Source organism: Caretta caretta, chromosome 20 (genome assembly GCF_965140235.1).
Source record: "Caretta caretta isolate rCarCar2 chromosome 20, rCarCar1.hap1, whole genome shotgun sequence".
In the NCBI taxonomy this organism is placed as follows: domain Eukaryota; kingdom Metazoa; phylum Chordata; order Testudines; family Cheloniidae; genus Caretta; species Caretta caretta.
The window spans coordinates 19,130,428-19,152,231 of record NC_134225.1 but is presented as its reverse complement, the minus strand read 5'-3'; the positions used below and the strand labels follow the sequence as shown (position 1 = coordinate 19,152,231).

Genomic DNA, 21,804 nt, shown 5'->3' with positions numbered 1-21,804 from the left:
AGTGGATACAGTGTGCTTGGACTTTCAGAAAGCCGTTGACAAGGTCCCTCACCAAAGCCCTTAAGCTAAGTGAGCTGTCATGGGATAAGAGGGAAGGTCCTCCTATGGATTGCAAACTGGTTAAAAGATAGGAAACGAAGGGGAGGAATACATGCTCAGTTTTCACAATGGGGAGTGGTCAAAATGGCAGTGGTCAAAAAAGCAAACCATGTTAGGAATGGGGTAGAAAATAAGACCAAATATCACAGAGCCACTATGGTGTGCCCACACCTGGAATACGGTGTCCAGTTCTGGTTGCCCCATCTCAGAAAGGATATGGTGGAACTGGAAAAGGTTCAGGGCAACAAAGACGGCCAAGGGTATGGAACAGCTTCCTGAAGAGGGGAAAGTAAAAAGACTGGGGCTTTTCAGCTTGGAAATGAGACAACTGGGGAGGGGTGGGGGGGATAGAAAATCATGAATAGTGTGGAGAAGTGTTATTTATCCCTTCACACCGTACAAAACCCAGCGGTCAGACAGGCAGCAAGCTTCATACAAATAAGAGGAAGCACTTTTTCACACAACGCACAGTTAACCTGGGGAACTCATTGCCAGGTGACGTTGTGAAGGCCAAAAGTATAACTGGGCTCAAAACAGAAGTAGATACATTCCTGGAGATTAGATACAGCAATGGCTGTTCGCCAAGGTAGTCAGGGATGCAACCCCATGCTCATGGTGACCCTAAGCCTCTGACTGCCAAAAGCTAGGAGGGGAAGACAGGGATGGATCACCCCACAACTGCCCTGTCCTGTACACGCCCCATGAAGCTCTGGTACTGGCCACTGCCAGAGACAGGACACTGGGCCAGACGGACCACTGGGCTGACCCAGGATGGCAACTCTAATGTACCAACCGTTTTGGCAAAAATAACGTCCGGTTTTGTGTCAAAGGCAACACTTCCATTTTGATCTGTTTTGGTTCAAAATTTCCCGCATTAAAAAACCCCAAGGAAACATTTTGATTTTTTCTGATTCCCCCCTGCCCCAATCTGGCCAACTCAGCATCACCAAATCTGCATTTTTGTGCTGGGAAAAAAAAAAAAGGATGAAAACGGTCACAGCTCTAGTTCCCATCCTCCCCAGCACACCCTCACCATGCCGCAGTTGCAGGCTGAAGGCCAAGTGTACAGAGCAGCATCTTGGTGCAGTTGCCTTGGCGTGAATCTGGAGTAGCTGCACCGGATTCACTCTGGAGTAACCGGGATAAGGATCCAGCCAGGCCCTTTGGCTTAGGCCTTGTCTGCCCTGGCATGTGACAACCCCAGTGCCAGGGTGGGCTGGGCCCCTTAGCTCTGGGTGGGGGTTCTTTGTTGTCATTTGTGGGGCAGACGGGGCAAGCTCCCCCCACAGCTAGGGAGCTGCTGGATGGGCCCACTGTAGACCTCCTGGCCCCACTGTGCACCCCCGCTCAGAGAGAGGCCATCAGGGTGTTCCCAATGGGGGGCGCTGGGCCCAACCTCCCACCTACCCTAGAATAATATCATCAATCTCTTGCCTAGTGCTTCCCAGCCGCAGATCTCAAAGCACTGCACACAGGGGCTCAGTCTCATTGTTTTCGTGCTGTAGATGGGGAAACTAAGGCACGGGGAGGGGACGAGACTTGCCCAAGATCACTCAGTGGCAGAGACGGGAATGGAGCCCAGGTCTCCTGAGTCCCCTTCTAGTGCTCTGTCCACGCTTCAAGCATTCTCCCCCCACGCCACCAGACCTAGCCAGTCCCCCCGTCCCCCCCACCCCGCGCCAGGCAGCCCAGCAGCCTTCCCGGTGCCAAGAACCAAACTTTTATTGCAAAAACACAAGGTTATAAATAAGAATTGCACTTGGGTTAGGGGGAGGGGGAGCCCCTGCACAGGGCTCTGTGGAGATCAGGGGAGGGGGGCCTCCAGCTCAAATTCAGGTGGGGGAGGGGACCCCATGGTGCTCTGTGCACTCGGGGTGGGGTGGGGCATTCTCAGTGCCCAGCAAGTTTGAGGAACAGGAGGGGGAGGGAGACGAAACCCCGGCAGATGGGGCCTGAGGTGGGATTATGGAGCTGTCCACAGATCGGGGGAGCCTGGGGAGACCCCCGTTCCCCATTAACAGCAGGGATCTAGCCCCTGGCTGGGGCTTTTACAGGGGAGGGTTTATGGACCCAGCAGCCCCAACTCTCTTCTCTTTTACCCCTCCCAGGGCATCAGCCCTCCTAGAGGCAGTGGGGTGAACTCTGCAGAGACGGTCCCCGGCCTGCCCTCCAGCCCCAAGGGGCAGGTGGGGGAGTCAGGGCTGAGCCACCTCCCCTCACCAAGGCTAACAAGCCACCTGGGCCTAGAATCAGAGGCTTTTTAAAACAGCCAGTGGTCAGTTAAAATACAATGGGCCTGTTTGGGTGCCCTGACACCAGGGTGAGGGGCCCAACAGGAGGCAAGTAGCCAGTACCTGCCCCCTGCGCCCCAGGAAGCCACATGGGGGCTGTGCTACTGTCCCTGCCCCCCTGGGCTGCCCCAGTATAAGGGCTCCCTGCTGGTGCCAGGGCAGGGGAGGGGAGCGCAGGTCGGGGTGCTCAGGATCTGCACCAGCAAGTCGGTGGCCAGGGTATGCGAGGGCTCCTCGAAACCGATGGTCAGCAGTGGCTGGAAGTCACCCGTGGGCTGCGGGCACAGCACCCTGCAAGGAGAGCGAGGGGCATGTTACAGCCTCTGCCCAGGCCCGGGGCGCCCAGTCCAGCCGGGCGCCCACGCCCTGCCAGGACCACACCCACCCACCGCCAGGGGTGCCCAGCCCAGTCAGAGCACCCAGCTTGTTCTCACTCCGATCCACCCAGTCACTGCTCTCCCCGCCCCTCCCTATCCCCTGAGCCCTCCCAGCTGCCCCTCACCCCCCTGGCTGCCAGCCCCCCGCCCTGACCCCAGGCCCCCTGTGTCAGCCCTGGCAGGAGGGGGCACTGCTCTCTGTTCCCGGGTCCAGGGTCACTCAAGCACCCCGCGGTGCCTGCAGCAGGATGGGTTTGGGTGCTGCCCCCGCAGGGAGGGTCTCGGGTGGAGACAGGGTCACGGGGACGTGGGGTCAGCTGGGCCGGACCACGTCACTGGGACTGATGCCAGGCCCCCGCCCCCCATGGCAGCTCCCCACCTCTGACTGCTGCAGCCGGGAACCCGCTCCCTGCCCCACAGCCCCTTGGCCCACACCCCAGTGCTCACCACTGCAGGACGTCGGAGGAGTGCTCTGTATCGGGGTCCAGGGGCACCCAGCGCCCGATGGACCAGAGCTTCTGCATCTTGACGGCGTTCTCCCTGCCCGTGTCCCGGAAGCACAGGAAGTAGCTGTAACAAAATTGGGGGGCGAGGGTCGTGGGGGGGTCAGACTGGGGCAAAGGTCCCCCTGGGAGACGATCTGGGGGAACGGGGCTGGGGAGGAGCCTGCAGGGATAAATTGGGGATTGGAGGAGGTGCCTGGCAGGGGAAAGGGGTGCCAGTCAGGGTGGGGGGCACGAAGTGCCCAATGGGGGGCCCTGTGAACCCCTCCATCGCCCCCATCTACACCTAAGTTCCCTGCTACCCTCCCACCACAAATGCCCCTAGGTCCCTGCCACCGAGGATGGGTGGGGTCGCCCCCTAACCCAGGGCTTGGCTGAATCGCTGCAGCTCAACGTCAAATCTCCCCCGGAGCCAGGCCCCACCCCCAGTGCCCAGCAGCTCACTACTCAGTGCGGTGCGCCCGGCGCCGCCCCCCGGCCCCCGCCCCCTCCTCCAGAAAGTCCAGGTTCCAGCGCATCTTCTTGTAGAGGTTGCAGGGCAGGCGGGCGGCCGTGTAGGGGGCGGAGATGCAGAAGCGGAAGACAGAGAGCTGGTGCCACTCGCTGAGCCAGAAGCGGCCGCAGAAGAAACACGAGACACTGCGGGAGGGGGAGGAAACACAAACAGATGGGGTAAAAGCCCCATCTCCACCGGGGGGAGCCGGCTTCCTCTGCCACCCTGCAGCAAAGCGCCCCCTAGTGCTGCATAGGGGCATTGGGGCTGACTGTCAAGGAAGAGCCCCCCCACCCTGCTCCCTGCAGCACAGCGCCCCCTCGCGCCACACAGGGACACCGCGGTCAGCACTGACTGCAGGGGAGAGCGCCCCCTGCTGGGTCCCCCGCCCCGCTCCCTGCAGCACAGCGCCCCCTAATGATGTACGGGGTCTGTGCTGACTGCGAAGGGAGAGCGCCCCCTGCTGAGCCCCCACCCTCACATACTTGAAGGGGTCAGTGTCCTCCAGGGAGACGAAGCTGAAGGAGGCGTACATCAGCACCAGCTGCTCCAGCCGCAGCGCCAGCTGCTCCGAGATCTCCAGCAGCTGCAGGGGAGAGAGACCGGGAGCCTCTGGGGGTGGGCATGGCACTTAGCCAGGACCCCAGGGGGGAAGGTGTCTCCCAGCGCCGGGCAGGGAGGGACCCCAAGAGTCAGCATTCAGTCACAATCAACAGCTTGGGTGTCGGGGCTGCCCTGATGCTGGGGTGAGGGGCAGGAGGAGTCACAAGGAAGCCTTCCTGGGATGGGCAGCCCAGCCCCCTTCCTGGTCTTACCCCCAGGAGGGCTGCCTCCTTCCTCCAGCCATTGGCCTCCAGGCATTCTTGCCCAGCGTGTCTAGGGCAGGCTGGTATCATAGCATATCAGGGTTGGCAGGGACCTCAGGAGGTCATCTAGTCCCACCCCCTGCTCAAAGCAGGACCAATCCCCAACTAAATCATCCCCAACTAGCCTGCCTCCTTCTACCCCCCATCAGAGCCTGGCTGGAGGACAGGTACTATTCACTGGTCTGCACTGGGGGCTGGAGCCCCTCCCTCATTTCGTTAGTGAGGACATTCAACGAGGCTGGACCCAACAGTGATCCAGAGGACACCCCAGCCGAGCCCTGCCCCATCGCTCCCCAGCCATGCCCCACACTACCGAGCCCTCCTCCCCCACGCCCCACACAACTGCCCCTCCTTCCCTGCCCCACGCCCTCTGGCCCAGTTCATCACCCTCAGCCTTCGGTTCTGCTCCTGGTGCCTCTTCTCAAATGCACATGACAACGTCACATCCAAGGTACGTGTCAGTTAGCTCTGAGCTGGGAGTAAAACCCAGGAGTCCTGACTCCCAGTGCCCTTGCTCTAACCACTAGACTCCGCTCCCCCTCCCAGAGCTGGGGGTAAAACCCAGGAGTCCTGACTCCCAGCCCCCTTCACCCCATCCGACACCTTTAACAGGAGAGTAGAGAAGGCAGGTGACCTTTTGCCCCTAATGCAGGGCAGATGCACCCCACTCCCCCCCCAACCCCTACACAAGCGTCTGTGATTCCCCACCCCACACGGCCCACTCACCCTCTTGCGCACGGACGCCTGCAGGGTGCCCAGGCCGGAGTTGTAGCTGCGGGCGGTGGACTCCAGATATTCGAAGTAGGGCTGGCACATCTGCAGGAAGGTGGGCACGGCCTTAGCAAACTGCTCCTTCTGCATCCTGTCCCTGCTGGAAAGGCAGCAGGCACCCAGTCATGAGGGGCCAGAGGAGGCTCCTTGGCACCGACGGGCAAGCAGAGAGTCCCCACCCTGACGCACAGGGCCCCAGCGCCAGGCCGGGGCACACGGGTCAGCAGTGACCGCAAGACGAGAGCGCCCCCTTCTGCTCCCTGCAGGGCCCTGGCTCCTCACTGTCCCCCTCCTGGCCCCGGGTAGCTGTGAGTTCTGCATCTCCAGGGGGTACCGCACCAACACCACTCCCCATTCGGTCCTGGGGCTCAGTGTGCCCACGAGCCCCCGGGCAGGGAGCTGGGCACTCCTGATTGGTACAGACCGGCCTCTTCCAGCAGGCAAAGGTGGTACCTGGAACCTCCATTCCCGGCTGGGTCAGATCAGAGGCGACTGATGAATTCCCCTTTTCACCTGGAGGGCAGACCCCTGGCAGGGCACGGCCCCATCACCGTGTGGGGTACCACCCAGATGAGCCCCTGGCCCCTCAGCAGGACAGCTGGGATCCCGGCATGGCACTGCCCAGAGCGGGAGCTGTGCCTGGTAGATGGGTGAGATGCTGTGAGGGGGGTGCCCCATTGGTCGGGCATTATTCCTGCCCAGCACTGTCTGACCCAGTGCGGGCTCTGACCCATCCTGGGGTCCATTCCTCCCCTGCGTTCCCAGCCTCCTCGCCAGCACCTGGGCCCCTCCCTTCAGCACACAGAGCTGCCTGGGAGCAGGTTGAGGTGAACTGGCCCGCTGCCCCCACCCTGCTGCCAGGCTGCCCCCACATCTGCCCCCCCATGCCAGACCCCTCTCTCCCCACTGCCCCCTCTGTGCCAGGCTTCCCCTTAACCCCGCCCCCCTACCCCTCTGCCAGCCCCCTCTCTCCCCTCTGCCCCCTCTGTGCCAGGCTTCCCCCTCACCTCACTCCCCCCACCTCTACCCCCCTGTTCACTGTTGGCCCACTTCTTTGCCATATGCCCTCCGCTCCCCATTGCCCCCTCCAGGGCCAGGCGCCTCCCTCCCACCCCTGCACACCTGTAGAGCAGGTATGTCTGGAAATCCTCTGCCTTCTTCAGCAGGTACTTGAGCTTCTCCGTGACGGGGGTGAGCAGCTCTTCCAGCGTGAGGCTCTCGTGGGTCGGGGACGCGGCCTGCGGTGGCGGGCAGCTCAGCCAGCGGGCTTCGGACACGGGCGAAGAGAAGAGGCCGCGCTCCGGGCTGCACGGAGCCAGGCTCGCGGCGCTGCCGGGGCTGAAGCACTGGGCCTTGGCAGCGCCCTCCGGGCAGAAGGTGCCTCCGTGCCCCTGCTTGCCTGCCATCCCAGGGTCCCGTCTCAGCGTCTGCAAGAGAGGGAGCCGCTGAGGCCGGGGCAGGGGGCCATGGGTTTTGTCCCCATGGGTTTTACCTGATGGGGGCGCTAGAAAGGATCGGCCAGGAGAGCAAGTCACTTGGCCCCCCAGCCTGATCCCGTCAGGCCCCCGTGCATCTCCCAAGGCCAGTGGAGAGCGCACCAACTCTGGGGGGGTGGAGACGAGGGGAGAAGGCCTCGTCTACACGGGGAAGCTAATCTGAATTAGCTAACAGGGCGAATTCAAACCAGCTTAGCCCCCCCCGTCCAGGCACTCCCTTTCCAAACAGAGGTGCCCTCAATCCAGATTTGCCCTGGCTGTAGACAATCCCTGAGGGATCAGGCCCTGCCCGGGGTGGGGAACGGGGGACAGGCCCTCACCTGCCCCCTGCTTTGGCGATCTCAGGATCACCCAGAGGTGCCGCCAACCCTCCCCCAGCCCATCCCCGTGCCCCATTGCAACTGCAAGGGGCCTTGGTACCGGCGTGCCCAGGAGCCCCAAGGCCAGGGCCCTGCAGCGGGGGAACCCTGTGAGGGCTCATCAAGGCCACCTCCTGCAGCAGGCGGGCGGGGGGCCGTGCCCGATGCGGGAGCAGCCCCAGCTCCAGGCTTGGCGCCCCAGTGACAAGGAGCCGGGGTGGGGGCATCTCCCACCGGGCCCCCCAGGTTAGTGGCTGCTTGAGAAATTGTGAACCTCAGTGCCTCAGTTTCCCCATCGGTATAACGGGTGGGGGGGGAGGGGGAAGCCGCCTGGGTTCAAGGGAGACAGACGGCAGGGAGCGTGGGCGGGGCGATGACCTTGGGGGCGGGGCACAGGGGCGGGGCCATGACCCTATGGGGGAGGGGCATGGGCGGGATTATGAGACGGTTTGTTTCCCTCCCCTTCACCTGCTCCTCCTACGGCGCCTCGCGCGCCGGCCCCGTCCAACCGCCGCCCCCGGGAGGGGCGGAGCCAAGGGAGGGGGCGGGACTTTGGCCGACAGAGGGCGGGGCAGAGAGGAGCACATCAGGGCTGGGGTCTGCAACAAGGGGGCTGTTAAGGGGGGCAGCCCCACGCCCCTGAGGGGCCCCAGTTCCCCCCCTCCCCATTGCTGGGGGCCCCAGCCCTTATAGCCTCCCCCCCACCTTAGACCCCCATCATGCCCCCCGCACTCCTCCCCCCTCTGCAGAGGCTGCACTGAGGGGCCTGGATTGGGGGTAGGGAGCATGTCCAGGGGCCATGTGTGGGGGCAGGGAGCAGCTCCCACAGCGGGGGGGGCACAATGTGGGACATCCCCAGGGCCCCCCACCCTGGCCCCCTTGTGGGTGCTCAGGGGCCGCGGGCAGGAGACAGAACTGCCACTGCATGGAAAAAACCCAGATTTGTTTTCGTTCCACCTGGGACCAAAGCGGGAGGAAAGGGGCACCACGAGGACCACACTCTCCCCTAAAGCAGAATTAGAATCGGTTCCACTCTCTATTGCTCTGGGTCCAGCAGCACCCGCCCTTGTGGTAAAAATCACAACTGGCCACACGGATTTTTTTTGTTTTTTGTTTTTTTTTAACCTTAAAATATGTCAGCCAGACTAATTTACAAACAAGGAATCTGAGCGGTTCCTTCTGCCCCTCCCCGGCCCTTCAGCATTTCGGCTGCCTCCACCCAGTCCTGACAAAGCGTCAATTTCATCCAAGGAGCATTTTTCTGCTGGAGGAGCCAGCTCTGCCCCTGAAAGCCCCAGGTGCTGGAGTCCTGGGATTTGTTTCTGCAGCAAAGACTTTTACCCCCCATACATGAAGGGGTGTTTCATAGAGTTGACACCACAAGGGACTATTTAATCATCTGGGCTGGCCTCCTGTGTAGCACAGCCCATTAAATCCCCCCCAGATACCCCACACTGAGGCCAGAGACTTAGGTGACTCTAGGCTGTTATAGATCCAGGGCTGAGAGGGGCACCCTTGCCCTACAGCAGGCCGCTGGGACCAGGGCACACATAAACCCACTCCAGCGGTAGCAGGGTTTCAGCCCCATTCTTCAGCAAGGGGTTCATGCTTCAGAACAGGGCAGGATAAATCAAAGCAACCTGATCCTTTCCCTTGCCCCAGGATCCAGCTTCTGTAGGCCCCTACCTGCTTTCTGCAGGTCTGCTGTGTCTCTCTGACCACCTGGCTTGGTGGCCTCTTATCTCAGGCTCTGTGCTGCCCGGCTCTCAAACCCATGGGGTGGGCTAAACCCACCTTCCTTAAAGGCCTAGCCCACCCTGAGCCAGACACAGCTGGTCTCCTGCTCTAGCTCCATCTGTTTAGATCCTGCACTGCCGACGTGGGTGGGAGTTTTGCTGTTGATTTCCTGGGGAGTTGGATCAGACCTGTAGCCAGAGCCGGGCAAAGACCCCATGTGGACGCAGTCATTCCACTAGAGAACAGTTCTAGTAGCACCCCCCGGAGCTATGTTTTTGCCCAAGGTTTTCGTTTTCAGCTGCTTAGAACTTTGCCAAAGTTTAATTGGTTGGGACGAAACTTCCCCCGCCAGGTATCTGCTTCAGGTGAACTTGGGGAGTTTAAAACCACACTGCTGGGGGGAAACCCCCTTTAGCCCATGTGGAAATGCCCCCCCAACCATTTGATTCAACAGCTGTAGCGCCCCTGTGTGGTGACACAGGGACCTTTGATGGATGGGGACACAGAGGTCATGGGGTCAGGGAAATGCCACTCCTTGGGCAGGGACTGTCTTCCTGGCCTGTGTTTGTACAGCACCTGGCACAATGTGCTCCTGGCCCATGATTAGGGTGCCAAGGCACTACTGTAATACACCTAATCAATAACATACAGCACCGAGCACCAGGTCTTGGTCTCTGACAGGGATACCTACGCATTATCGTAATACACCTACTAACTAACTAATACAATGTGATCCCAACCAGCTCTGAACTCAGAGACCAGAATAAACTGAGCCCCGGGTTAGAGCAAGCCAGGAAAGAATTGTTTTCCTGGGGACAAATTTATAATATTTTAAAAAAGTTTTGGGCAGAGTTTTGTTGTCGGGTTTTTCCAGGTTTTCATCAAAGAGTTGATTGGTGTCGAACAAAGCCATGTGAATGGAAAGTATATTTGACACCCCCCCCCCATTTATTGTTTAAAATAATCATGATATTTTAGGCCAATCTTGCAATTTGGGGGTGGGGTGACAAAATCTTAAAATGCTTGGGGTTGGCAATGCTGGATGTCCCCTTACTCATTGGTGCGTGGCTCAGGGATAAGCGAGTAGGAGGGGCTATAGGATGCCAGCTCGTCTCTTCTCTAGATTCTCCATTGATTTCTACAGAATTCTAGATTCCAGTCGTTATGGATTCATCACAATGATGATCGAGCCGTGCTTCATCTTGGTGGGTGTTAACTCTGGTCCCTAACAATGACAACCAAAATGGTCAGTGTGTTAACCACTGATCATTTGAGCCCAGACATCTGGCTCATAGCAGGCCTGGAGACTGTGGGCAGGGCTTGTAGGTCACACCTATCCCCTAACCTTTGTTGCATCAATTTAGATTGCAAGCGCCTTGGGGCGAGGACCGTCTTGGCAGGTGTCTGTGCAGCTCCGAACGAAGCCATCCCCATGTTTGCTGTTCTGTGTTTGTGCAGCACCCCCAGCAGGGGTCTGATCTTGATTGTCCCTTCCCCTGGCACCATTGTAATAAACATGATTCTCTTCTTCCCCCTCTGAGCCTTGAGCTAGCTTAGACCGCGCTGCCCATCACCTCGGCATCAGGTCTTTTCTCACTTGCTGCCGAGGGAAGAGCTAAGGAGAAGGTCAGGAGACCAGAATGTCACCAGCATGTGACAGAGACAAGTGGCCATGAGATGCCCCCTCCGGGGATCACAGCATTGGGAGTTAATAGCTGAGTACAAATGCATTGGGCCTATTACATGCATGAGAGGGCAAACCCCTGCCCAGCCCAAGGCCCCACACCAGCCTGAACCAGGTGTGCGGAGAGTTCTGGGCTGCAAGCCCACTCACCTGGGCCATGCAGTGCCAGACTAGCTGGTCACGATGATCCCGTTGCCTCAATGGCTATGAATGAGCCTTCAGGACCAGCCCATGGCTAACCAGCTCAGCTGCTACCCCCCAGCAGCAGGGGGGCTCAGGGCCTCTGTGGGCTTCCCCAGTTGCCGGTGGACCATCCTGGGCAGCTCTTCCAGGGCTCAACTCTCTGGAGGCAAGACCCTAGTGGAGGGTAAGGCCCCTCTGCCCAGCCCTCATGGGCTCTGGCCACTTGCTCCAGGGATGCAGCCACATGGCTGGTTGCTGGCAGCGCACTGGCCCGGGAGTGTGTCTGAGGGGAGAGCCCCAGCAGATGTAACTTCGCATTGCTTGAGTGGTGTCAATGATCCCCAGATGGTGTCAGTCTAGGGCACTCACAGAGAGCTGGTGACTAACCCCGTCGGAGACTTGGCCTGGGGCGTTTGTGCCGTGATGCCCCAGGTGCTGGGTGGAAGCTCCTGGCCGGGATTTGCTCGACAAAGACCAGGGGTGAGTGGGACTCACAGGAGGATGGAGCATGTCAGCAGAGAACTGGACAGATGACTGAGTACAGGGAGCTCCCTCCTCTAAGTCTGTATGAACCCACTACCCCATTGCAGCACTAGGGGGCGCTGTGCTGCAGGGAGCAGGGTGCTCAGCAGGGAGCTTTTCCCCCTCACACTCAGTGATGACCCCAATGCTCTAGTGGTGGGGCAAGAGGGGGCGCTGTGCTGCTGGTAGGTCTGCTGCTCACAACAGACCCCAAACCTGCCCAGGCATGCTGAATAAAGATCCCCCAGAGCTCAGGCTCCATCCCAGCTCCCTCCAGGAGAATCCCCCCGCCTCTCTCAATCCCCATGTAGGAGCATTGGGACTTGGGCATTTCCCCCACTTCCTGTCCCAAACTGCTATGCACAGGGCCTTGGATGTGCTAAATAAACTCCAGGCCCACTGCGGCACTGCCCTGTTCCCCAGAAGGGGGCACTGCAGCTACCATCCCTGCCACGGGATTCTCCTCTCCGCTGAACTCACCTGGTCCATTTTAACCCCTGCTGCGCTGAGGCCAGGTGCCTCCCTTGGTTCCTGGGCCTTCTGCAGCAGGTTGAGGGCCCAGCCACAGTGCCACCACATGCTGCCCCATCCCCCTGGCTTGTCCCGTCTCGCAGCCTCTCAGCACCACTGTGGGGAGCTTCCTCCCCAGCCTTCAACGTGCTTCATAACTGGGGAGGAGCATCAGTCTCACAAAGTTACCTGTGGGGGAAACTCAGGCATGGGAGGCTTGCCCAAGGTCAGTGGCAACGAAGGGAACTGAGCCCAGGAGTCCCGGCTCCCAGCCCCCTCCCCCCTGCTCAAACCACTAGACCCCACTCTCCTCCCAGAGCTGGGCATGGAACCCAGGAGTCCTGAGTCCCAGCTGCTGCCCCCGAAGGATTTCCCAGGGCACCGCGCTGGTTGGAGGGCTCTTCTAGCTTCCCACAATGAGATGCCTTCGACGGCCAGGCTGCGACATTTGCTTAACTGGTCTATAATTTACAACTCACATCTCATACCACAAAGGCAGCTGATTAGCTCCCTCTCACCCCACAGAACACAGCCCGAGGGTCTCCCTGCGGGGACAGAGGTAGTTAAAAGGCAGGCGGGTGGCAGGGCGCTGGCAGGGGGACTGTAACTTTGAGCCTTTGCCTGGAGCCAGAGCGACCCCAGCTCAAAGGCTGACAGGCAGGGGCGGGAATGTTACAGAAGGGGAAACTGAGGCACACAGAAACGTGACTCCACCAGGTGCACACAGCAAGTCAGTGGCAGAGCCAAAGACAGAACCCAGAAATCCTGGCTCCCAGCCCCTCCTGCTCTAACCACAAGAGCTCACTCTCCTAGGTCCAGGACAGAACCCTGACTTCTGGCCACATGCCCCCTCTTTAACCACTAGACCTTTCTCTCTTCCCCATCAGTAACAGAACCCAGGAGTCCTGATTCTCAACCCCACCTCCATCACTAGACCCCCCCACCCATTCAGAAGCAGTGGGCTCGACTCCTGCCGACCAGGGGAACGGCCCCTCTTGTGGCAACGCTTCCCTGCATCCCCAACACTGCGGTCAGGGGCACAGCTCAGTGGAGGCTGCAGCAGCAAGCAGGTGCATGAAGCCCCCATGGGGAGGCACTGCAGGACAGGGCAGCACCCCATGGGTGGGAACTTAGAGACAGTAGCCATCTCCCCCCTTCCCCTCCCCCACCAGGTGTGGGAGTACACAGGGAATCCCTACCCCCAGGCCCTGTGGATCTGCTGTGCCCTCAGCCCTTGTGCCTGCCTGGGCTCTGCCCCATCTCCATGGGGCCAGCAGCCCCCAGCTCTCACCCCAGTCATACCCAGGGAGGCTCCTGCTTCCCTTTATCAGGGGTGATGTGGCTCCAGACCCTCTAACCTTCATGCAATGCAGGACGGGGAGCTAGGACATCATGCTGAGTGCGGTCAGACACGTGAGACAAGGAAAATGCAGGGAGTGGGACAGGGGCTCAGTGCCCCCATACAGCACTAGGGGGCGCTGTGCTGCAGGGAGCAGGGTGGGGGAGCACAACAGGGGCACTCTCCCTTCACAGTCAGTGCTGACCCTAAAACACCAGCGTGGCACTAGGGGGCGCTGTGCTGCAGGGAGCAGGGGTGGGGGGCACTCTCCCTTTCAAGGCAATGCACAGGGGCCTCTGGTTTTGGCTTAGAATTAAAGCTGGAGCCCTGATCAGTCATCGGGCTGGAAGGGACCCAAGAGGTCAAGTCCAGCACCCTGCACCGAGGCAGGGCCATGGGTACCTAGACCGTCCCCAACAGGTGTTTGGCCACTGTGTTCTTAAAAACATGGCCCAGCCCATGGCCAGTGACGGGTGGGAGCGCCAGCTCCCTGGCCAAAGTCCCCTTGGGGCAGCCCCCTGCAGCCTGCCTCCAGTCCCTTCCCCTCCAGTCCTAAAACTGTTGTGTGCTGTTGCTGGTGGCTGTTAAGCAGCTGAAACAGCCCACCCCAGAGGCAGCTGCATTTCAGTGCCAGGCCAGGGATCCCTGTATAAACAGCCCCCATGCCCCGCCCCAGCGGCAGCTGCCCCCACCAGTTCCTGCGTCAGCCGGATCCAGATACTCCAAATGGTCCATGATACGAGGCAGGGCCCTCAGGCAAAGGGCTGGGCTGCCCTTTGCCAGGCCCTGGGGGAGCAGATGGGCCTACAGCCATGGGCAGAGGGCAGCTGAGCCCTGGGTAGAGCTGCAGTAGGATGAGGGGCTGCAGGGCATAAAGCTCCCCAGCTCAGTGGAGGTTTCCAGGGCCTCAGAGAGGAGCAGGGGCAGATGGCTGGGTCACTGTATGGGGCGGGGGGGGGGGGGGGACCCTCCTGGGCACCCTTCTGGGACCTGGCCATGGAGCATCCCACCAGTCCTCCCCCAGGACCTAACATTGGGTGCCACTCCTCCGCCCTCAGGGTGGTCCCTACTTGCCCTGAGGGTCCAGCAGCTCCCTACCCCCACGAGCTGACTCCACCCTGGCCTGGCAAGGCCCCCACCTCCCCTCAGTGCCCATCCTCCCCCCGCCCAGGATGCAGGGCACAGACCCCTCCTCTCGCTGCACCCCTGCCTCTGGGAGCAGGGGGTGGGGCTCGGCCTTACACCCATGGAAACGCGAAGGCCAGACCCAGGCTGGGGGTGGGAACCAGGGTGGGGCCAGCGCTGTGCTCACCCCCTCCACTTGTTGGCAAAACTACAGTAGTCCAAGACAAAGTTATGGGCAGAAGGGGCAGCGGAGGGCTCAGACAGGGGGCAGGTGGGGTTGGGGGCAGCGGTCCCTGGCAGGGATTCCAAGAAATCCACCTCCCCTGTCTTGCTTCTGCGGCCTTGGAGCCAAACTGCCCCCACAGCACGGATCCGGGCCGACTCCCCGCCCCAGTGAGTCCTTCACACAGGTGGGGGCAGGCTTCCTCCGCAGAGTCCTTCAGAGCCCGAGGGGGTGCTGGTGAGAAACCCTCCGTCCGTTCCCGCGGCCCAGCTCTCCCCTGGGCTAGCAGGTGTCCGCGAGGTAGTCGAAGTGGCGGAAGGCCTCCTGCTCGGCGGCGGTGAGCGGGCGCGGCTCGCGGGGCGGCGTCAGTGCGGGTGCCTCGGCCGTGAACTCCTCGTCGAAGTTGCTGATGTCCTCACGCCCCTTGATGACGGGGACGAAGGGGGGAGGGAGCCGCCGGGCCAGCAGGGCCTCCCAGTCAATGAACTGCGGGGGAGGGGAGCAGTGAGCAAGTGGGGGCGGCTGCAGCCGGACTGGGAGTTAGCCCTGCCCTTGGGAACCCCCACCAGGCTAGGCCGGGCTGGCCCTGGCCAAGCCTTGGGCAGCAGAAGGCAGCTGCAGGGTGGGAGTCACAGCCGGGGGTGCTCTCCCCTGGCAGTCAGTGGTGGCTGCAATGCCCCCATGCAGCACCAGGGGGCGCTGTGCTGCAGGAAGCAGGGCAAGGGCGCAGGAGGGGATGCTCTCCCCTGGCAGTCAGTGCTGGGCGCAATGCCCCCATGCAGCACAAGGGGGCGCTGTTGCCTAACATGACCTTAGACCAAGGGGGCTGCACTCCATCCTGGATATGGGGGAGGGGGCATCGCCTCCTGCAGGCTGAGCCAGGCATGGCAGTGCCAGCATCCAGCGGGGGCATCTCAGCAGGAGCCAGGCTGTACCCAGGGAAGGGGGCTGCAGTGGAGGGTTGTTCTGTCTGGAGTGGGGGTGGCCGCAGGGCGGGATGTCGGGGGAATGGGGGGGTTAACATGGGGGTGGGAACTGACCCTGAAGAACGGCTGCTTCTTGACGTCCTCGGCGTCCCGCTCGCTGGAGCCCAGGCGCCGGTCCGGGTTCCTGCGCAGGAGCTGGACAGAGACACCGTCACCCTCCAGCGCCCTGCCCCCACCTCCCTCTCCATCCCCAGGGACCCCTCCCTGCCCCCGCTCTCCATCCCCGGAAACCCCCCAATCTCCATCTCCAGGGGGGACAGCCGCTGCACTGAGCCACCCTTCCTGATCCCCACCCAGAGCAGAGCCCTGGAGCATGAGGGTAGCTTGACCGGATGAGCCATACACTGGAGGGGCATGAGCTGCTCCAGGCTGGGGGCAGGGCCCCCACCTCCCCTTGATGCCCATCCCCCCGGCATCCGGTTCCTCCCCCCAGCACCCAACCCCTGCTCCCACAGGCTCTTTGGGAGCTGCCCTGCCCCCCAGCCCAGCCCCAGTGTGTGTGTGATGGGGGCAAGGCCTGGCGTACTCACCCGGCGCATGACGCCGATTGCTTCGGTGGACAGGAAGCGGGGGTACCGCACCTCATCATTCACGATGCTGTCAAACACCTCCTCCTCGTCGTCACCTGGGAATGGGGACTGCGGCGCAGAACCGGGGGGCAGGTCAACATCCCGCCAGCTCAGAGTGACCCCCAGCACAAACCTGCCCCCACCCTGCCCCAAGCGCCACCCCAAACCTCATGAGGCTGACCCCATGCACCTCAGCCCTGACCCAGTCCCCCGTCCTGAACCAAGCACTCCCCCACCTCCACCCTACCCAATATCTCCCCACCTTTGACCCAGCCCCCCGCCCTCTCCCAAGCGCCCTCCCTGCCCGGGCACCTGTGACCCGGCCCCTCCCCCCTGCCCCAACCACCCCTCTCATCTTTGAACAGCCCTCCCAGCCCAAGCCACACCCCCTCCCTCCATTCAGACCCACCCCCCATCCTGCTGGGAGCACCCCTCTGAACTAGTCCTCACTCTGCGCCCCTCCCTTACCCTACCTGCCCCTCCAACTGCCCTCCCCCACCCCAAACAGCCCTGGGATGGCTATGTGAAGAACCCAGGAGAAGACCCCGCCTCCCGACTCACCTCCCCCACCAGCATCTCATAAACCAAGACGCCCAGCCCCCACCAGTCCACGGCGCGGGTGTAGGATGTGTCTGTCAGCACCTCGGGCGCCAGGAACTCAGGGGTCCCGCAGAACGTGCTGGTGCGGTCGCCATAGCCCATCCCTGAGCGGGGAGGGGAAAGGGTTAAACCCCGGGGTCCCCCCCTGCACTGAGCAACACCCTCCCCATCGCAGGGTGGGGGCTACGCCCAGGGCTTCCTCCCAGCTCCCTGGAGGCCACAGACCCACCAAGGCTCCTGCCCCCACTGCCCCCCCTTCAACTGCTCCCAAGCTAAGCAGGGTCAGTGCATGGAGAGAGCTCCCAGAGAGCGGGTGGGGGCTCAGCAGGGGGCGCTATCCCCTCAGTCAGGCTGGCCCCAATACCCCAGTGCAGCACTTGGGGGCAGTGTGCTGCAGGGGATGGGGTGGGAGCTCAGTAGGGAGTGTTGTGATGCAGGGGGTGGGGGGATTAGTAGGGGGCGCTGTGCTAAAGGGGGTGGGAAAATGGGGGCTGAATAGGGGGCACTGTGCTGCAGGAGTTGCCATACCCCAGGGTGGTTATGAACAACCCCTGAGCTCCCCCACAGAGCTGCATTTGTCCTGCTGTCCCTAGCAGGGTGCTTCTATCCCCCTGCAGCCAGATACGTGCCTCTCCTTCACTTCCTGTCCCAAAGTGCCGCATTCTCCCCGAGTCCCACAGCTGCCACATCCCCCCACGGAAGTGGCTGCACCCCGGCGCTGGGTGAGCCACACTCCTATAAGCAGCTTCTATGTTCCACCCCAGAGGTGGCTGCATTGCAGCAGCAGGTGGAACTGGGCACAGAGACCCCCAGTTGCCTGACGGGCCCCGGTGGCAAAGTATCTCGACACTCACACGTAACTGCCCCTGGTACCCCTGCCCCCTCCCTTGCCCTGTGCCCAGCACCCACCTTCCTTGCACAGGCCAAAGTCTGCGATCTTCACAAAACCCTCCTTGTCCAGTAATAAATTATCCAGCTTCAGGTCCCTGAAGGAGGATGGTGCGAAGGTCAGTGTGTGCGGGCAGGCTAGGAGTCCACACTGCTGGGATCTATCCCCAGTGATGGGAGGGGACTGAGGTCTAGTGGTTAGAGCAGGGACGGCTGGGAGTCTGGACTCCTGAGTCCCAGCCCCAGCTATGCACCTTATCCACAAAGTCCCGTCCCGGCTTTGTGCCTCAGTTTCCCTACCTGTACAGCAGGATGCAGAGCGGGGAGCCCCATGCTGGGCAAGGGAATGTCCCCCCTCCCCCGTTGAGAGTCTCTTACCTGTACACAATTTTGTGCTCGTGAAGAAACTGCAAGCCAAGGACGACGCACGCAGCGTAAAACCTGCAAGGGATGCCAGGCGGGGGGGGGGTGTCAATGCTGCAGCCCGTGCTGGGTCAGCCCCTCCCTGCTGGCTCTGCCATACAGAGCAAACCCAGCCCAGGGGGGGAGCAACAGCAGGCCTGGAGTCAGGACTCCTGGGTTCCACACCTGGCTCTGGGAGGGGAGCGGTGTCTAGCGGTTAGCGCAGGGGGCTGGGAGTCAGGACTCCTGGGTTCCACACCTGGCTCTGGGAGGGGAGCGGTGTCTAGTAGTTAGCGCAGGGGGCTGGGAGTCAGGACTCCTGGGTTCCACACCTGGCTTTGGGAGGGGAGCGGTGTCTAGCGGTAAGAGCAGGGGGCTGGGAGCCAGGACTCTTAGGTTCCAGACCTGGCTGGGACTGCCAGCAAGGCCCTGTGGGCTGGCACGCGGCTGCCCCGCACTCACGTGGCCCGTGGCTCGGTGAAGACGTCGGTGTGGATGTGCATCATGAGGTCGCCGCCGGCTGTGTACTCCATGACGAAGCAGACGTGCTCGGGCGTCTGGAAGCAGGCGAAGAGGTTCACCAGGAACGGGTGCCGTGAGCTATTCACCGTCTCGAAGATCCGCTTCTCGCACATCAGGCTGCAGGGGAGGAGGGACATGGGGAGGGGTGGGGAAAGGCAGGTGTGGGGTGAGGGAGATGGTTCCCCAGGCCCCCAGCCCCTCTGCCCCCAGCAGGGGTCTCCAGAGGGGACTGGCTGGGTCTCCATGGCACCGGGGAGGGGTGGGGGGGTGCTGGCCACTCACCTCTCCACCTCGTCCCGTGCCACAATGTCGCCCTTCTTCAAGGCTTTGATGGCATAGAGCTCCCCTGTGCGGCTGTATTCAGAAAGCAGCACCTGCAGCCACACAGCCGGCGTTAGGGGCTGCACCGTGGCTGGGGGCCAGGGCTGCTGGGAGGGGAGTGGGGTCTAGTGGTGAGAGCAGGGGGCTGGGAGCCAGGACTCCTGGGTTTTCTCCCCAGCTCTGGCAAGGATTTGTGGCACGACTGGGTGCAAATCACTTGTCAGTGTCATTTCTCTGCCCCACTGGGAAGGGCCCGGATGGGGTGGGAGGCACTTTAGACTTCTCACCACAGCAGGGGGCTGCAGATGAATGAGTTGGGGGAAGCCCTTGGGGGGTTGCTGGGGGAATGGGCGCGAGTGGGGCTGAGTCCAAGACTCACTTTGCCGAAGTGCCCGCGTCCCAGCACGGCCAGGAACCTGAAGTCATCCAGCGTCAAGGGCGTCGTCCTGGGGGGCAGAGGCAGAGTGAGAACCAGGCACCGCTGTGGCTGGCAGCCGGCATGGGGCGGGGAGGGACCTGCGCACCACAGGGCAGGGAGTCCCCTTACCCCTCCCCCAGCCCAACCCTGAGCAGGGGGGTCTGCGAATGGTGCCCCCCTAATCCCCACCCCCTCTGGGGAGACAAGAGCCCCAGGAGGGGGAGGGGCTGCTCGCTTCACCCCTGCCCCCCCCACAATCCGACCCCCTCTGTCAGCTGGCTCTGGGCAGCGAGAGCCCCTGGTGGGGGCTGAGGGGGGCAGGGTGGGATCCTGGGGATGAGGTGACAGTCCCACCGGGGGTCCCAAGAGACAGGCTCTGGGGTAAGGGAAGGGGTCTGTGGGGAGGAATGGGACTAACAAGTGTTCGTGTGGGGGTGGGGAGCGGGGCAGGAAGTGGGGGAGGGGTCTGGCAGTATGGAGGGGTGGGGCCAGCAAGTGGGGGAGGGGCTTGGCATGTGGCAGCTGATAACCTGGGTGGGGCCCTGTTGCCAGTCTTGCCCCTGGAGTGGTTGGGAGGCAGAAGCAGGGCTGGGGGAAGGGGTTTTCCCTCCGCTTGCCCTGGGGGCAACTTCCAGTGAGGAGCGTGAGAGGGCAGTGGCCAGGGGTCTGGGTTAGAAGCAAATGGGGCTGGGAGGGACCCTGAGGTCTCTGGGGCTGGGCTGGGCAGGCACACGCGGGGAAGATGGGGGGCAACATGGGGGCAGGGGTCCCTCACCTGTGCAGGGTGCTATTCCCAGGCCTTTGGGTGTCTCCTCCAGGCACCGGCTCCTTGTCTCCTGCTTGCGGGCTCTGGGGGGCAGACGGGGGTCAGGCAGACAGGAGCTCCCCCAGCCTCCTCACTGCCCACTGTGCCAGGCATGGTGGGGCAGCTGAGAAGGCACCACAGTCCCATGGCAGTGCTGGGTGGTGCCAGGGGTCAGCAGGGCCTAATCTTCCCCCCTGGGGTACCGAGGAGCCCAGCCATGAGGCAGGGAATCTCCATCTACAACTCCCCACTGGCGCTGCATCTCCAGGGTGCCCATCCCCATGGACTCTGGGCGCAGCAGATGGCAGGCCCCGTCAGACAGGAGGGAGCGAGAGTCGGGTCCCCAGTCGCTGGTGGCAGGGGGCCCGTTCCCTCCCCTGGGCTCTGACTGCAGGGAGCCCCTGGGTCTGGCACTGGCTCCCCGAGGGGCTGGGCGTGGGCTGCAGGGTCCCCATGTCTGGTGCTGGAGCCCAGGGTGGGTGGTTCCCCAGGTCTGGCACTGCTGCGTGGCGACGGGTGGTTCCCTGTCCCTGGCGCCGGGGACCCGGCCCATCCCTGCCATCCCCGGAAGTTGCTCTAGTGGACAGGACCAGCCCCCCATGTGACAGGGGGAGTCTTACCAGTGCGCCCCTCTCCGGTCGCTCCCCACCTTCGGCCGGCTGGCCTGGCTGCTCCTGCTGCGGCTTATCAATGTCCAGGGTCAGTTTCTCGATGGAGAAGTCTCTGCGGGGCAGGGATGGGGGTGGGGGGATTAGAGGGGAAGACCCATGGGATCCCCCCCTTAGCCCCCTCCCCCCAGATCCCCAGAGCGGATGGAGCTGGGGGACCCTGCCTGGGAGGCTGGTGGGTCTGACGACAGGAGGTAGGTGCCCCCTTGTGACACCCCCCCTTGCAAGCAGTTTGGGGGGCCCTGGCAAACCTCCTGCCCCCTTCCACAGCTGGGCGGTGAGGCACCCCCATGCTTCTGGCCGTATTTGGGCTCTCGCCCCACAGACCTGGGCCCCCCCATCACCCCACGGGAGGCAGCTTGGCCGGCCTGCCGGGGCTGTGAGGCCTGCCACTCCCCCCTCCACAGCGGGGGGCTGTCCCTGGGGGCCCGGCCCAACCCCCACAGCCCCAGGCCCCAGAGCGAGGGCAGAATAGTCCCCCCCCACCCCGGGGGCCGTGCCGGGTGCGGTGAGCTCCAGCCCCCTCCTCCACTCCTCCTGCTGCCCCAGGGACCCCCAGGGGCTCACCTGGCCAGGCTGTGGTGGCCCTCGGAGCCGGGCCCGGCGGGCATGTGGGCCGAGGGGCTGTAGGCACCGGTGGAGCTGGTGGTGGGCAGGAGGCCTCGTAGCAGCCGCACCCACGTGGCGATGTCAATGTTCATCTGGCGGGCGCGCAGGAAGGCCTTGCCTGGGGGGGGTGTCAAAAGTCACGGTGGGACCGGTCCGCCCCCCCACCTCCAGTCACCCCCCCAGAGCTGCTTTAGGGCTGGGAATGCAGCCGAACCCGGAGCCTCAGCAGCAAGACGCTGCAGCGCCCAGTGCCCGCCCCCCGGGGTGGGGGATATGGGGTAGAGCCAAGCGTTGGCCCCCAAGGAAGGGGGAGGAGTATAGGGAGCAGAGCCCGTCCCCACAAGGAGGAATGGGGATATGGGGCAGCATCAGCCCTCAAGGGGTGGAGGGGGTTATGGGGCAGCATCAGACCCCAAGAGGGGGAAGGAAGATATGGGG

At 62.5% G+C, this 21,804-nt stretch overlaps 2 protein-coding genes across 3 annotated transcripts in view; both read right to left on the bottom strand.

The window, feature by feature from the left end:
- Positions 1-1,863: 1,863 nt before the first annotated feature.
- Positions 1,864-6,888, bottom strand: C20H19orf67 (chromosome 20 C19orf67 homolog). Its single transcript, XM_048831687.2, has 6 exons — positions 6,523-6,888; positions 5,356-5,500; positions 4,249-4,349; positions 3,715-3,909; positions 3,215-3,337; positions 1,864-2,681 (listed from the first exon to the last, which is right to left on the bottom strand). Exons 1-6 carry the CDS (start codon positions 6,804-6,806, stop codon positions 2,492-2,494), a joined length of 1,038 nt encoding a protein of 345 aa, XP_048687644.1. The 5' UTR covers positions 6,807-6,888; the 3' UTR covers positions 1,864-2,491.
- Positions 6,889-12,338: 5,450 nt separating this feature from the next.
- PKN1 (protein kinase N1) overlaps positions 12,339-21,804 on the bottom strand; it is a 50,298-nt gene continuing 40,832 nt past the window's right edge. For both annotated transcript variants that reach the window (XM_075121826.1, XM_048831686.2), the window contains exons 11-22: positions 21,325-21,484; positions 20,710-20,812; positions 20,060-20,133; positions 19,246-19,312; positions 18,828-18,919; positions 18,486-18,662; positions 18,000-18,062; positions 17,643-17,719; positions 16,695-16,837; positions 16,095-16,202; positions 15,619-15,699; positions 12,339-15,064 (exon numbers count right to left, since the gene is read on the bottom strand). In XM_075121826.1, the coding sequence (XP_074977927.1) occupies positions 14,861-15,064; positions 15,619-15,699; positions 16,095-16,202; positions 16,695-16,837; positions 17,643-17,719; positions 18,000-18,062; positions 18,486-18,662; positions 18,828-18,919; positions 19,246-19,312; positions 20,060-20,133; positions 20,710-20,812; positions 21,325-21,484 (1,349 nt within the window). In that variant the 3' untranslated portion in view covers positions 12,339-14,860. The remainder of the gene's footprint in view (positions 15,065-15,618; positions 15,700-16,094; positions 16,203-16,694; positions 16,838-17,642; positions 17,720-17,999; positions 18,063-18,485; positions 18,663-18,827; positions 18,920-19,245; positions 19,313-20,059; positions 20,134-20,709; positions 20,813-21,324; positions 21,485-21,804) is intronic.